Source organism: Nicotiana sylvestris, chromosome 5 (assembly GCF_000393655.2).
Source record: "Nicotiana sylvestris chromosome 5, ASM39365v2, whole genome shotgun sequence".
Lineage (NCBI taxonomy): Eukaryota > Viridiplantae > Streptophyta > Magnoliopsida > Solanales > Solanaceae > Nicotiana > Nicotiana sylvestris.
In genome coordinates, this window is record NC_091061.1 from 18,416,648 (window position 1) to 18,433,686 (window position 17,039).

At 34.8% G+C, this 17,039-nt stretch overlaps 1 protein-coding gene across 1 annotated transcript; it reads left to right on the forward strand.

Moving 5' to 3' along the window:
- The first annotated feature begins 385 nt into the window (after nt 1-385).
- On the forward strand, nt 386-8,639 carry LOC138868325 (uncharacterized). The gene is made up of 8 exons (XM_070145870.1): nt 386-533; nt 664-750; nt 1,006-1,737; nt 1,855-1,950; nt 6,617-6,729; nt 6,829-7,383; nt 7,813-7,838; nt 8,048-8,639. Exons 1-8 carry the CDS (start codon nt 386-388, stop codon nt 8,637-8,639), a joined length of 2,349 nt encoding a protein of 782 aa, XP_070001971.1.
- Nucleotides 8,640-17,039: the final 8,400 nt, after the last annotated feature.

A 17,039-nucleotide genomic window follows, 5' to 3' on the forward strand; every position in this document is an offset into this window, starting at 1 on the left:
ACTCGCGTTCAAAGTAGGATAAGTCAAGGTACGGCCATAGATCGAGTGATAGAGAGTCAGGTTCATCATCAAGGTTCGAAAAAGAGCGAAATGCATGAGAGACGCGAGATGATGATAGAAGCTCGAATGCAAAGATTGGCGGTTACAATTTTAATGTTAGCACATCAGAGTTAGTAGCAGTATTAAGAAGCATGGGAGATAAGGTACGATGGCCAAAGGAAATGAGATTATACCCGAATAGGCGAAATCCTGATTTTTGGTGCGAATTTCATAACGAGCACGGTAACAAAACGGCGGATTGTAGATTGCTGCAAGGTGAAGTTGAACATTTATAAATCAAGGGTATCTAACCGAATTGTTTAGTGAAAAAGGTAAGTAAGCGTATATGAAGAAGAGGCAGGAGCCCCCTAAACCCCCTTCACCAAAAAGGACAGTTAATGTCATAAGTGGAGGAGAAGAAATTAATGGTGTAATATATACGGCAACCAAGAAGGTTTCAAAAGTTAGTCACACACGGGAAGCGAGTTCGACAGGTTTTGGAAGAAGAAAGTATTACATTTGATGATGCAGATACAGATGGCGTGCTAACCCCACACAATGACGCACTGGTAATATCTTTACTTGTACATGACACTAATGTGAAATGAGTTTTGATTGATCCAGGTAGCTCCATGAATATCATTCTGCTAAGAGTGGTAAACGAAATGCAAGCTGAAGATAAGCTGATACCCAAGGCTCACACCTTATCTGGTTTTGACAACTAGAGCATCGTAACAAAAGGGGAGATAATACTTACCACATTCGCAGAAGGAGTTGTCAAAGACACGAATTTTCAGGTGGTAGAGATGGACATGGATTACAATATGATTCTCGGTAGAGCATGGATTCACGAAATAGATGATGTTCCATCTACCCTACATCAAGTTATCAAGTTTCCATCATAATGTGGGATACGTCAAATCCGTGGTAATCAACAAGCTTCGCTAAGTATTAATCCCGTGGCAGATTCAAACACAAAGAGTGATGAAAAATTGCAATCGCAGAATACAGTTGAGGACGCATCAACACCAACCTCAACTGGTGTGGGGCAAACAGATATAGATTCGAGGCCCGACGCTATTCAGGAACCAGAAGAAAATGAAAATATCAAAACAATGTTCGAGGAACTAGAAGCTGTGATGTTGTTTGAACATTGGCCAGACAAAAAAGTCTATATTGGAACCAACCTCATCTCGGAACGTAAGATAATTGAACTTTTAAAAGCTAACGCAGATGGTTTTGCTTGGTCCCATTCAGACATGACAGGTATACTACCAGAGGTAATGACTCACAAATTAAATGAAGACCCATCGTACCCACCTGTCAAGCAAAAGAAAAAGAAGCAAGGCTCTTTAAAAAACGAGGTGATTCAAGATGAGGTGCATAAACTTTTAAAAATTAGGTCTATCTGCGAGGTAAAGTATCCAGATTGGTTAGCTAATACTGTGGTAGTACCTAAAAAGAATGGTAAGTGGAGAGTTTCTGTATATTATACTGATCTGAATAAAGCTTGCCCTAAAGATTCTTTTCCATTACAGCATATAGATCAATTAATTGATGCTACTGCAGGGCACGAATTGTTAAGTTTTTTAGATGCCTATTTAGGGTATAATCGGATTACAATGGATCCTCTAGATGAAGAAAAAACTTCTTTCATCACAGAAAGGGGGACTTACTGTTACAAAGTCATGTCGTTCGGTTTGAAAAATGCTGGGGCCATATACCAAAGGCTTGTGACCAAAATGTTCCAGTAACATTCAGGAAAAACCATGGAGGTGTATATAGATGATATGTTAGTCAAATCACAATAAACAGGAGACCATATTCAACACTTGACTGATACGTTTCAGATTCTTCGCAAATTTAACATGAAGTTAAATCCTGAGAAATGTGCATTTGGCGTCTCATCAGGTAAGTTTTTGGGATTTCTTGTTTCTAACTGTAGCATTGAAGTAAATCCTGCACAGATTAAAGCCATCGAAGAAATTCCGGACATACTCAGTGTCGCACCTCCTTTTTACATACCCGAGAGGGTACATGGGAGTTTTTCCAATTAAAGGACAGTCGAAACGGGATTTATTTGTTTTGTTTCAGAGTCGCCACCTGGGAATTTTAAGGCGTCCCAAGTCACCAATTTTTAATCCCTGAATCGAGGAGAATATGACTCTGTTTGTTATTCTGCGAACCAGAAATCCTGAATAAGGAATTCTGTTAATCCGGAAGAAGGTGTTAGGCATTTCCGAATTCCGTGGTTCTAGCACGGTCGCTTAACTGTTATTATATTTGACTTTGATTTATTAAATGCATATTTATTGCCCAATTTTATTGTTACCGCTTCTATTTAGACTGCTTGTAATTAAGGACCCTTCTTCGAATCGAATCACGCATACGTGTATCCGTTTTATATATTATATATTTTTTAACGTGAAAAATCGTGTTACGCGTACGTATACACAATGATATTGATAATATAATTTATTTATTTTTTTCGAAATTTTTATTTATTTATAAAAATAGACTTAAGTTCGAAATTGTGCTTAAAATAAAATTAAGAACGTCTGTCGCTCTTGTATGATTAAATAGTGAACTGCACATCTCAGGTTATATGAAATTAATTTGATATTCTCCGAAGAACCCCTTTTTAATAAAAATTTGCTCGAAGTTGCGCGAACGCATAATCCGAAATGCCTTTAGAAGTATAATCAAGTCACGCGAACGCATCCCTAATTATGCAAATTAGTTTGGGTCGCATAAATGCGTACCCATGTTTAAGAATGGAATTATTATTATACCGCGCCTAAAGCAATTAGCGTTTTATTTACTTTGGGGAAGGCCGTGAAATTTGTTAAACGGCCCATCCGAAGTCTAAGTAATCAATTAAACAGTTATTGAGGGCCCCACAATTAGTGTGTTTTATTGGGCGAGGCTCATCTCATTTTATTAAAAAAAATAGTCCTAAAATGCCTACATTTTCTGTTGAAATTTTTCTTTACAAAATAAAGAGAAAATGTCTTAATTTATTTACATGTTATTACCTAGTTACATTATACTAGGCATGTTCTCAATTTGTCAAATTAAAAAATAGCAATCCAATTTTAATCCTAGACCATTTACATGCTGAACTTAACCAATATTATTTAACTAAACAATATTTCTACCAAATTCTTACTAGATGGCCTATTCGTTTGATTTTTACTTGACGAAGTTACTACACCATTTATTTATTTTTGGCAATATATAGGTAGTTCAATCGTTAAGCTATCGTCGGATATTCCACTATATGTATTAAATAGCTACACGATTCTGATTTTTTTGCAAACTAAATAAATTATACATACAAATAAAATTCAGAATATAATTAAAACTAATTCAAAATTTCAACTATTTATTTTTTCGTATTCATGCTTCATATTCGGATTACAATAACCAGCTTTCAGTTGTGTACCTGATATCGGAAGCAAAAGAAAATGATGATGAGAATCAGCGACAGTAATAACAATACAGCAACAACAGTCCAGCAGCAGTAACAACCCAGTAACAGACCGGTGGAGTAGTAATCCCAAAAACAAAAGCTTTAAGCTTTAAATGAAACAACAACCATTAATACTAATTTCAAACAAAGAAAGAAAGCAGTAGATTTTTTAGTTTTTATTTTTATTTTGAAAGCTTAAATATTTTTCGGATTTTTTCTCTCTTCTATTCTCTGCCCGTTTTTTTTTTCTCTATCTGTATGTGTATTTTTTTCGTATCTCTTTCTATTTCTCTCTCTGTATTTCTTGTTCTGTCTTGTGTTCAAGACTTCATATATATATATAATCCCATCCCATAAATCTTTTAATCAATACTTTTTCTCTACCCAACCCATTATCTTTCCACTCATCCCCATTACATTAAATAAACATATCACACCACCCCATTATATTTTGTCTCCCATGCTTTATTTAAAAAAATGCAAGATTCCCCTTTAATTTAAATCTTGTCCCCCCTTTATATTAAATAATCATATCACAACCCACCCCATTTCATTTTGTCTCCCATGCTTCAAATAAACAATTTCAAAATGTACAATTCCTAAACTACCCCTTCCGACCTTACTGAAATTACCAAACTACCCCTGAACGTATTACAAATTTACCAAACTAACCATCAGCTATAACACATCAATTAATCAAACTTAACCAAAATATAGACAATATGATCAATTTCTAACAATGTTCAAACAACAATATGAACATGGATGAACATCATAACAACAATATCACATGAACACGATTTTAACAACATTTCAACAACAAATCACATGAACACGAATTGAACAACAAAGAACAACTAAAATTTGATTGAACAATATTTTAGCAACAAACAATCCTATTTTCGGATTCAACAACAACAACAAACAAAGTATGAAGATTTCTAAATTCAATCATATTGAACTTAAAATCAACTCTAACAACATTACAACAAACAATTCTTATATTAAACTTTAAACAAGATTATGAGAACAATTCAAGCAATAATCATAAATGGTAAACAAGAAATCAAACTATACAAAAATTCGGATTCAAGATCATCCAAACAAAGTATGAACATGAATGAATCTATTTTAAGACAACAAACATGACGGATTAAACGATTAAAACAATATATTCCTTTAATACAACTAAATTCTTTAAACAAATAACAAGATCGACGAAGAAACAATTATGAACTTAAACTTGAACTTAACAATATTAACAATTTCTAACAATACATAAACACATGAAACAAATTGAAGAAATAGTTGATTAAATTTCAATTTGAATCTAACAAACATCAAACTAACAAATTCTTACCTAAACAATAAAACAATCATGAAATAAACATGAAAACAAATTAATTAATTTACCATTTGAAATCTGAAAATTAAAATCAACAAAACACATGAACAAACTAGAAAATTATTTCAAACGATAGACAAACCAAACAAGAATTAAATCATTTATCGATTTTGGATCCGAAAAATACCAAACAAAATATGGACGATAAATGAGATTCAAAACCAACTAACCGGAAATGAAACGACGAACAACGATTGTAAACAAATCTGTCCGGGCCTCGACTCAACGAAAGACCTTCGAACCTTTGACGATTCGAAGAAGATGAAGCAATGGCAAAATAGAAGAACCTGCTGCGACGATCAGCAGAAGCATTCCGTCAAACACCTGCTGCGACGAGCAGCAGCAACACGACGTTCGAGAAGCAGCATGAAGCAGATGGGGTGCGTTTGGCTTGCTTGTACGAAGAAGATGAAAGCAGCAACAGCATCGGCGAGGCAAAACGCAACACCGGAGGTTTGTTTGGACGAAGCTTCTGCTTCAGCAGTAGCGGCTGGGGACGGAGAAGGTCGACGCGATGGCAGTCATAGCTGCCTGTGTCGATGAGGCAGAAGCTGGACGAGGCAGCAACGTTTGGTTGTAGCAGATGAACTCGACGATGGCTGTTTTAAGCAGTCCTTCGAAGCGGACGCAGCTTGACGCAACAGACATTTTCGTTGGTGCCGAAGAAAGATGACGAAGCAGCGGGCAGTCCATGGACGAGCGGGAAGGAGGGATCGTTTACAGTGGGGTTTCCACCATGGGAGGGCAGCTATGGCGATGGTGGTTGACGACGAAGACGTAGCAAGGTGGTGGTGGATGTCGCGGGTTTGAAGATGGTGAAGGAGAAGAAACAGACGGACATGGGTTCGAGGCCAGCCATGGACGAGCTGCCATGGATGTGTGTGTGAGAAAACTTGGAGAAGATGGAGAGAAAGAAAGGGGGGGGATCTTCTTTAGGTTTTTTAGGGTTTTTGGTTTGTTTTTTTTTTTGTTTTGTTTTTGTTTTGTAAAAAATGAAAGACAAAGGGGGTTTGGGTCTTTTGGGTTATGGACTGGGTCGACCCAGTTTGAAATGGACTGGGTCGTAGGGAAGATTGGGCCATTTTTTGGGCCTGTGGCTTGAAATTGAAGAAGAGGCCCAATTCCAGCTTTCTTTATTTTTCGCTCTCTTTTCTTCTTTTATTTCTCTAAAACTAAATTATAAAAATACTTAAACTATTATTAAGAATTAAATTAAGTTATAAAAACGCAAATTAACTCCCAATAACAATTAACGCACAATTAAATAATAATTAAGCATAAAATTGTATATTTGGACATTAAATGCTAAAAATGCAAACGATGCCTATTTTTGTAATTTTTATTTTTTGTAAAACAAATTTAATTACTAATAATTGTAGAATTAAATCCTACATGCAAAATGCGACATATTTTTGTATTTTTTATTAATTTAGAAAATAAACATGCACAGACAAAATACAAATAATTATTCAAAATATCACAAAATTGCACACCAAAGAAAAATCATTTTATTTTTGAATTTTTTTGGGAGTAATTCTCATATTGGGCAAAAATCACGTGCTTACACTCACGAGCAAAAAAGAAGTTCAAAGGCTGACAGGAAGAATAACAGCCTTACAGGTTTATTTTCAAATCATCAGAGAAATGCTTCAAATTCTTTTCAGCTTTAAAAAAACAGAACTAATTTGAATGGTCTGAAGAATGCCAACAAGCTCTTAAGAATTTAAAGTCATACATGTCAAATCCACCACTGTTAGCCAAACCAAAAGATGGGGAGAAATTGCTTGTCTACCTTGCAGTTTCAGAAGTGACGGTAAGTGCAGTATTAGTTCGAGAAGATAAAGGAGTTATCTGGTAGATTAGCCAAGTGGGCTATAGAACTAAGTTAATATGACATTACATATAAACCTAGAACTGCAATAAAATCACAAGTTTTAGCAGATTTGTGGCAGATTTTAGCCAAGGGATACAGTTAGAAGCAGAAAAAGAACTGCAGGTATTTAACGGATCTAATCCAGGAACATGGACCTTATTTACTGACGGTTCGTCAAATGTAAAAGGAGCAAGTCTGGGCATTGTCTTGGTACCACATACGGGTGAAACCATAAGACAAGCAATAAAGTGCCATCCAATTACTAATAATGAGGCAGGATATGAAGCTGTGATTGCAGGTTTAGAGTTAGCACGAGAGCTCAGAATAGAACATGTAACAATCAAAAGCGACTCGCAACTTGTTGTTAACCAAATGCAGGGGACTTATACAGCCAGAGAGGCGAGGATGCAGCAATACCTAAAAAAGGCATGGGATTTGGTTAGGCAATTTCAAACTTGGAAAGTCATGCAAATACTAAGGGAAGAAAATGCTGATGCCCTAGATAATCTTGCATCTGCTGCGGAAGTATCAAATAAAGAGAATGCTTCCGTAATTCATTTGTTTCATTCAGTACTCGATCAAGACAAAAATGAGGTAAATTACAATAATCTACTTGGGATTAGAGGAACGAAATTGTCAAGTTTTTGCAGCATGAGATTTTACGTGAAGATAAGAAAAAAGCTCAATCACTTAGCAAAAAAGCTGCCCGCTACTATTTAAAGCAAGGAAATCTCTATCGAAGAATGTTCGGTAGTCCTCTAACAAGATGTCTCGGGCCTTCTCAAACATAGTAGAGAGAGATACACGAGAGACATTCTGAAAATCATGTTGGAGGAAAATCTTTGGTAAAAACCATGATTAGAGCAGGCTATTATTGGCCAAAAATGGAAGAAGACGCGGAAAATTTTGTAGCAAAGTGCGACAAGTGTCAAAGATATGGAAACTACATGCATCGACCAATTGAATTATTACATCCGGTCGTTGCACCATGGCCTTTTATGAAGTGGGGGATGGATATTGTAGGTCCACTACCACAAGCCAAAGGCAAGGTAAGTTTTTTATTAGTACTCACTGACTATTTTACTAAGTGGGTAGAAGCGGGAGCTTTCAAACAAGTACGAGAAAAAGAGGTCAGAGACTTCATATGGCGGAACATTATATGACAATTTGGGGTACCAAAGGGAATCGTATGTGATAATGGCCCGCAATTTATAGGTGCACAAATCACAGAATTTTTTCAAAGTTGGAAAATTAAAAGGATTACTTCAACTCCTTACCATCCAGTGGGTAATGGACAACCTGAATCAACAAATAAAGTTATTATCAATAAATTGAAGAAGAGACTGGAAGAATCTAAAGATAATTGGCCGGAGGTGCTACCTGGAGTATTATGGGCTTACCGAACAACAACAAAAACAAGTACGGGGGAAATACCGTTTTCACTTGTGTATGGAGCTAAAACCTTAATTCCAGTCGAGATAGGGGAACCAAGTACGAGATATACTCAAGCTACTAAAGATTCAAATGAAGAAGAGATGCGGGTAAACCTGGATTTACTTAAAGAAAGAAGGGAAAATGCATTAATAAGGATGACAGCACAAAAACAAGTCATTGAGCGGTATTACAATCATAAAGCTCGTCTCAGATACTTCAAGATTGGGGACTACGTACTCAAGAAAGTTTTCCAATCCACAAGGGCTGCCAATGCAGGTAAGTTAAGTCCAACTTGGGAAGGGCCTTATAAGGTTCATGGTATCGCAGGAAAAGGAGCATACGAGCTCGAAACGTTGGATGGCAAGATTTTACCTTCAAACTGGAATGTTGTTCACCTGAAGAGATACTATTTCTAAGGAAAGAAATACCAACGGGCAGGTATCCTCATTAATAAATTTTATTTTTGAATTATTAAAATTTTACTAACGATTTTATATGGTAGGCAAAAAGCTAGCCCGCTCTAAATGATGAATTACGACCTGAAAGACACGTGGAAAGAACATAATTTCCGGTCTAGGGTTACAACTATTCTGATGGAAATTTAAATGGTTTAAGTAGTCTTCATCTAAAATCGTACCTCCGAGCCCGTATGTTTTTCCTTTTCAGGAAAAGGACCGCACGGAAGGAATAATCAAGTGCTCGAGATTTTATACTTCAAAGCTCAAACACTTGGGGGACTATATAATATACATATGATGCATGTATAAAGAAGGCAAAGAAGACTGAAAACAATTAAAGTTCAAGTTAAGCCCAAAAGTCTGCTCATCAAATATACCAAGTTCAGAGCAAAGTCATGAGCCAATAACACAAGCCAATCAAAAAACCTTCATATAGATTTCAAAATCTTATGATGTCTAGGTTAAGGGCAGTATTTAGCCATGGGTCATAAAAATCCCTGGGATTTTCTTTCTTTTTTGCGAATCTGTTGTAAAGAAAACTTTTACGGAAAAGTAATAGAAGATATTTAAATACATGTAAGATGTTATTTAAACTTGACAAAGTTCAAATGAAAACTTTATCAAAGTTATTTGAAGAAACATGTGTGTCCCTATTTCTTTTTTCATATATTTACACCATTATGAAGTTGAGACATCTTCTTCATTAAGTGTCGTACATAAAAGGTCCCTCTTTTATAATTTCATGTTTGATTCAAAAATCCATGAAGTTAACAAAGCATTTTATAAAAAAAATGCAAAAAGAGTAAAACAGAAGCTTAAGATAATTAAGTTGAAACGAAAACTTTATAATATTAAGTTTAGACCAAGTATGAACTTAGTCATAAACTCATTGTCATTTTTACAAAATGCCCCCAAAAGGCCTGGGGACTTGTCATTACCAAAAACTTAACCCCCAAATGGGACTAGGGGTAAGAACCTTGGTAAAAGGAGAATGGAATAAAGCGTAAAAAGAAGCAAATACCTTCAGTGACAATTGTACTATATCATTCATCAAAGTCAAAGAACTATGACTTTCTAGCTTGGACTTTTCGACTTGACCAATCAAGAGTTTCAACCATACGTCAGCCCGACCTGAATTTTTCAAAAGATTACCATCATCAAGGACCTCAATGGTAATCTGTTTCATCCCTCCACTTCCACTTGAAGAACCAATCTCAGTACGAGGAACGGTAGTAGTGGGGACTGTAGAGAAAGTATAACAGCTTGGGGTGGAGCAGAAACAGTAGCGGTAACAACTGGCAAAGAACGCACCACAAGGACATGCATGGTATATGAGGCAAGGGGTACTTCGTCAAAATCTAAATCCAAATTTTCACTATCAAACCCACGAGAAAAAAGCTGTTCATCGGAGTTACGAGCTGCCGCAGGAGTATCGTCGTTAGAACTCACCAAGGTGTCTTCAACAGGCTCGGTCATGGGAACGGAATAGGGAGGAGTTGCTTCATCATCTGAAAAGACAAGTCTTCTGGCCCGTGACCTTTTAACCAAGGAACTTCCATTCTGTTCCTTTTCCTCCTCAGAATCCTGGGTCGCATCAGCCTTCCTTTTAGATAAAGAACTCAAAATTATCTCTTGAGCTCTTTCCAAAAAAACTCTGGAAGCCACGATTGCATTAGCACTTACACCACGTATGGTAAACCCTGATAAAAAGAAGGGTCAAGTAAATTCTAAGGGAAAGATGAATGAAAATATAAAAAGAAAGGGGGTAAAGCATTTACCATGAGTTTTAACCTTCCAACCAAATATGTGTGAAAGGTTTTTCCAAGATCTAACTTCCATCGGAGCAACAATCAATAATTTCTCTACCCAACCACGGAAAATGAGAATCTCATCAACAGTTCCCATGGTTGCTGAAAATAGAGAAAAGTTAAACAACAGCAGGAAAACCCCCCTTCAAAATGTAAAAGGAAAAAATTGAGAAAGTTGCAAAAGTAAAACTTATGTGCAAAATTCCACTTTTCAGGGAATGGTACATTTTCTTCACCTACTAAACCTACAGTAGGGGCAATAACGAATCTGGCATACCAGCCACGGTCCTTGTCATCTTCAGGGCTAACTAGCACTCTCTTACTTCTCGCCACTAAAGTAAAGATCCCATGTCGGAAACGCTTAGGGGAGTAGAGGTGGATCAAATGAAAAAAATAAAAGGCAAATTAGCCAACCTTGATAAGTGCCTTAGACAAGCAGCAACCCTCCATACAATGTGTCCAATTTGTCCTAGACAAACGCTGAAAAAACGACAGAATTCAATGATATCAGGATCAATGGGGGGTTTAAAATTCAGTGTAAAGGGATATGTATACACAAAAGAAAATTCGGTCATGTAAGATGTAATTCTTTGATTTGCATTAGGAATTATGACCGGGAAGTCAGGCCTCCAACGGCAATCCCTATGGACAACATAGATTAAACCTTCGATAATCTGAGAAGGGTAAACATCAGCACGATCCCAAGAAGACATAGAAGAAACTTGATTCCTAATCGATTCTCTATCAGAGTAAAAAAATAGTTCAGAAGGACAATTTCATCTACTAAAGGTTCACGAACTGGTTCACTAGAGTTTTTATTTCTAGAAGAGGATCTATGAGAAAGAGAACCCCTAGCCCTAGAATGAGGAGTATAACTCGCTGGAGGTAAAGAAACACCTCGTATAGATGAAGACCCTAAACTACGCAACATTCCCCCTCTTCTTCTTCTAACAGGAACAAGGGGAAGTTCATCAACGATAGGGACTCTTCGGGGATTAGGGTTTGAAGAAGACATGTATGTACGACGAAGAAAACAAGAATGAATATTCTAATATTGGTAACTTTTTATGAGAAAGGCAAAGACAAAAGCTATATTTATACTCAGAAGCAACCGTCAAAAGAAAAAGGCGTAATGATGGAAACTGTCACTTCGTAATTGATGTACCCGTAATAAAACCCTAAAAGACGTTAAAGAGTTGTAGATCCAATCAAAAGATGCCACGTGTCATGAGCATTAAATGGAAGTGACATATGAAGCGTCAGTTCTAGAGAAGGCATAATGGCGGCAAAAATTCCCGCTTTAATGAAGATCCACTTCTCAAATATTCTATTGTTGAATAAATGACAAGTGGGGGGACTATCTATATTGGGAAAGATCAAGTTAATATATTGAATTAATTATATGATGATATGTCATGACATGTGGATCAGTAAAAGGATGACAATTGGCGAAGAATAGTTGAAGAGGCACGAGCTTTAACAGACACGGGCAAAGATCCAAGAAAACTAGAAGGAATGGGTGCTCGAACCTCTTGATAATTTGAAGAAGCATCGGAAGAATGAACCTATATAGCAAAAGAGTATAGATACGTATTATCGGTAGTTAATGAGCATTAATTACAGGAAACGTTATAGAATCTGTACTGAACAGTTACGATTGCCAATTATAACGTTACATTAAATATCATTGATTGTCCATAATAACTCCATTATGGAAGGAAAGAAACGTATTACTTAAAAATAGCTATAAAAGGTGAGGAATGAACATTTGTAAGGACAAGAAATAATATTGGAATACACTGATTTACTTTTGCTTTTATCCATCTATTATTTACATCAATTATTCTTATTTCTATTTGATTATCAGTAACACGAGTTCTTCTAATAACAGACTTTGACCGAAATTCCTATTTTTTGGTTAAACAACTTGCAAAATCTATGGAATATGTCAAATTTATCGATTTTGTTTGTGAAAATGTATACATATTGGAAATATTAAAAAAGGATTTCCTCAGATTTTAGAAATACTGGATTTACGCAGTTTTAGTGTTATAGAATGTACCCAAAAGGTACCTTTCCAGTTGATCAAAGTATGTCAATATGTGTTAGAGCTTATTTAAATGTGTAGCTTTAAATATTTTTATTAACTCTTTTAATTTTGAAATCCATGTCGGATATTAAATATACATTAGGTGCGAGAGTACTAGTACTAATAGTAGAGTACTCCATCCGTCTCATATTAACAGCGAAAAAGGGCCAAAAATACCCCTAACGTATTAAAAATGGCTCCAAAATATCCTCCGTTAACCTTTTGGTCTAAAAATATCCCAACGTATTGAAAATGGCTGAAAAATACCTTTAGCGTTTTATTTTTGGCTCACATATACCCTTGAAACTAACTAAACATGGATGGTAATTTTTTGGTTCACCTTCCATCAATATATCATATATTTTCTTATATGTATTTTATACCACATATATAAATTATACATATATACATCATAATACACGTAAACAAATGAAATATCCCATACATATTCTTCAAAGTTGTGTATTTTATACTTAACATATACCATTATTATATAATTTATCACATATACTATTATAATAGAAAATATATAAGAACTACCGGTCGAAGTTATAACATGACAAAAAAAGGGAGCGGTTTCGCTCCATTACAATTTGTTCCATTAGATGTCAATATTGTTTTGAATAAGTAACATATGTCTTTGTTAATTTTTAAAAGATGAGATTTTATTTATTTATTTATTCTCTATTATTATTATGGTTAAGTTTCTATTAATAAACAAAAAAAATATGTGAATGACCCGTCAACATTATGTTCTTCCCAGAAAGTAATATATATGTATGTGTGTGTCGGGTATATACATATAAAAAATATATGATATATTGATGGAAGGTGAACAAAAAATTTACCATTCATGTTTTGTTAGTTTCAAGGGTGTATGTTATAACTTCGACCGATGATTTTTACATATTTTCTATTATAATATATATGTGATAAATTATATAATAGTGGTATGTATAAAGTACAAATACACAACTTTAAAGAATATGTATGGGATATTTTGTTAGTTTATATATATATAATTTATATATGTGGTATAAAATACATATAAAAAATATATGATATATTGAGGGAAGGTGAACCAAAAATTTATCATTCATGTTTTGTTAGTTTCAAGGGTATATGTGAGCCAAAAATAAAACGTTAAGGGTATACGTGAGCCATTTTCAATACTTTAAGGGTATTTTTAGACCAAAAGGTTAATAGAGGGCATTTTTGAGCCATTTTCAATACGTTAGGGATATTTTTGGCCCTTTTCCGTATTAACAGTCGTGGTTACTAAAAATAGCTATCTCAAATTATTTGTCATTTTAGAAGTTCAAAACAAAATTGATTTTTCTTTTTCTTTTTTACCCTTAGTAATAATTGTTCTTGAAGATGAAAATAATACATAAATAAAATAATTTTTCAATGAAGTCACTTGTGAGATTTCATTGGGTTGTTGTTGTTGTAATGAAGAGAGATTTTATCTTAAGATATAAATAAGAGTATAATAATCTAATCTCTTTCCTAATTATTATTTCTTAAAAGCCGTGTAAAAGAAAAACACGACAAATAATACAGAGTATCATTTGGCTCCCCTTAAAGTAAAGTAACTTTTAGGAATAATAATTAATTCTGTTGATGAAGTTACTTTAGAAAAACGTAACACTTATATTGGTTCAAATCTTATCGTTATCCATTTAAAAAATTTCAGATATTTAACATTAAAAAAAAAAACAAGATCACGTGAGGAATCATGCTGAAGACATAATTTAGAAAATATAAGTGACCATCTCATTTGAAATAATAGATGGTTTAGCTTTTGCATAGGGTGGGCTTCGACTTAAGCACTTGTGTAAGTTATCTTTACCGCACAACCAGCTAACAAACACAGTTGTCAACTGAAAATAGTACCTAGACAGTTTTTTATCAGTCCAAAGATAATAACCTTTGGTGCTAAAAAGATACCTTTATTTAATTTGTGCTCCAGTTTAAACTTCCCCAATTCAGTGGGTGAGACATCATCATCAGGAAGAGGACTCCAAGGATAACTTTTCAAACTAATAATTAAAAAATAGTCCGTGTTTGTAAAGTTATTGAAAAATAATTATTATTTTGCTATAACACGAAAAGTTCTAGCATAGTACTAGAGATTGATGTACCTGTGTTACACAGGCTGTGCATAAACTTCGAGCGTATTATGCTGGAACTCCAATATACGGAAAGTTCCAGTATAATATACTGGAGATTGGAGCACCTGTGTATGAACTTCCAGTATATTATGTTGGACCAGTATATTAATATGCTGGAACTCCAGTATATTATGTTGGAAGTTCACATGTAAAAAATATGAATTCCAGTATATTACGCTGGAAGTTCACATGTAAAAAATATGAACTCCAGTATATTACGCTGGAATATTTTCTGAATTTTGAACATTATTTTCTTTCAAATTTATCTTTACATGAAAAGAGGCTAAATTTCAATTATTTTTGAAACTGTGATTATTTTCTGATTATTTTTCAATTATCATTTGTAAATCTGGCTAACTTTTTTATGTATAAATAATCTATCCTGAATCCAAATTGAGGACGGTCAGGTTTAACCAACTAGCATGTGTAAACCTACATACAATAACAATTAAGAAGTTGTCATCTTGGTACTTCTGCAAATTAGTTAAAATTTTGCCTTAACTAAATGTTTGTTTTCTTATAGTCATCGTGGGAGCTGAAATTTCTCGATATAGAACTTTAATACTTATCCACTATATTATGTTATATGCTGGCTTGTTCAAAAAAAAAAAAAAAGTACTAACAATGCAACTTGTTCTCATTTAGGCCACTATGGAAGTGCTGTACAATTGTGTTATGAAAAGCATATTAATGTTGTTTAGAAATTGATTGATGTCTTATTCCACAACATGAATGATTGGTCTCTATCATTCCATCTGGCATGCTTTAATTTTACTTCTACATAGTGCTTACAGGCTTAGTGCATAATGCAATTGATAACTCTGCAGTCTCTTTCTCTATTATTTGTCCACACACACAAGATGTCTCGCTACGTTGCCGGAGATTTAAACTCTATTAGGTCCAATTTTTAGATTTTTAGCATAGAATCTATTAAAATTTTAAAATCATGGGGTTTAGACCTATCATTTCTTGAAATCTTAGTTATTTTTATACATTAATTTATATTCCACGTCGAAGTACTTTGGTCAACTGAAACCGGTGTTATTAGGCTGCATCCGCCCCTAAGTATTGTTGCTACTTATATCTTAAACACGTTCATCGAGTGCGGATTTGATTCTTTATTTGGTGCAAACACATTAAAAATCTATTTAAATAATTGGTGCGGATATGTGACCCCGAACACAAAATTTCTACTTACTCTAATATCAATGCTTAATTATGTGACTACCTCATCAAAAACTTAAACTATAAAAAGAAAATATTTTAATTTATTTAATTATTTTATGTCTTCAACAAAAATGGATGTTTTTTTACAAAACTACCAAGGGACTATGTATAGTACTAGAAAGTTCCCTATGAATATGTAATAATATATGTGCATGCGTGCGAGAAAAAAAAGCTATGTGGGTGCCTCAAGTTAAAGGAGGTTGTGGTAGAGTAGTAAGTACTCGTACGTTAAGCTAAGATTTGAGAGTTTATGGTATAAAGTTATCTTTAGTAGGAAACAAAGGGCAGCCCAGTGCACTAAGCTCCCGCTATGTGCAGGGTCCAGAGAACATTTATCCCAAAATGAGATTTTCGGGCGTGAACCTGGTTTAGTTGAGTCCCAAAATGGATACCTGGCAATGGATGAAAAAAAAAGAATATAATTTTAAGATCACTGCTGTCCAGCTGAAAAATCTGCATTAGCAAACATGTCAGAGTATATGTATATATATATGTATGTAATGACCCGGCCGGCCATTTCGAGAGTTATAGCCCTGTTTTCCCATTTTTTGCTTCTTTTGTGTTCTTCAGCTATATTATGATATACCGGGTTAGTTGGTTCGGGTCCGGAGTGGTTTTGGAGAGAATTGAGACACATAGTCTCTTAATTGGAAGCTTAAGTTGGAAAAGTTGATCGAAAGTTAACTTATGTGTACACAACCTCGGATTTGAATTTTGATAGTTCCGTTAGCTTCGTTAGGTATTTTGGTCTTAGGAGCACGTCCGGAATGTGATTTGGAGGTTCGTAGTAGAATTAGGCTTGAATTGGCGAAAGTTAGAATTTTGGCAATCTTGGCCATCCGTGGAAATTTTGATACCGGGATCGGAATGGATTTCCGGAAGTTGGAGTAGGTTCGTGGTGTCAATTCTGACTTATGTGCAACATTTGAGGTCATTCAGACGTGGTTTGGTAGGTTTCGGTATTGTTTATGGAATACGGAAGTTTAGAAGTTCTTAGGCTTGAATCCGGGAGTAATTCGGTGTTTTGATATTGTTTTGAATAATTTGAAGGTTCGACTAA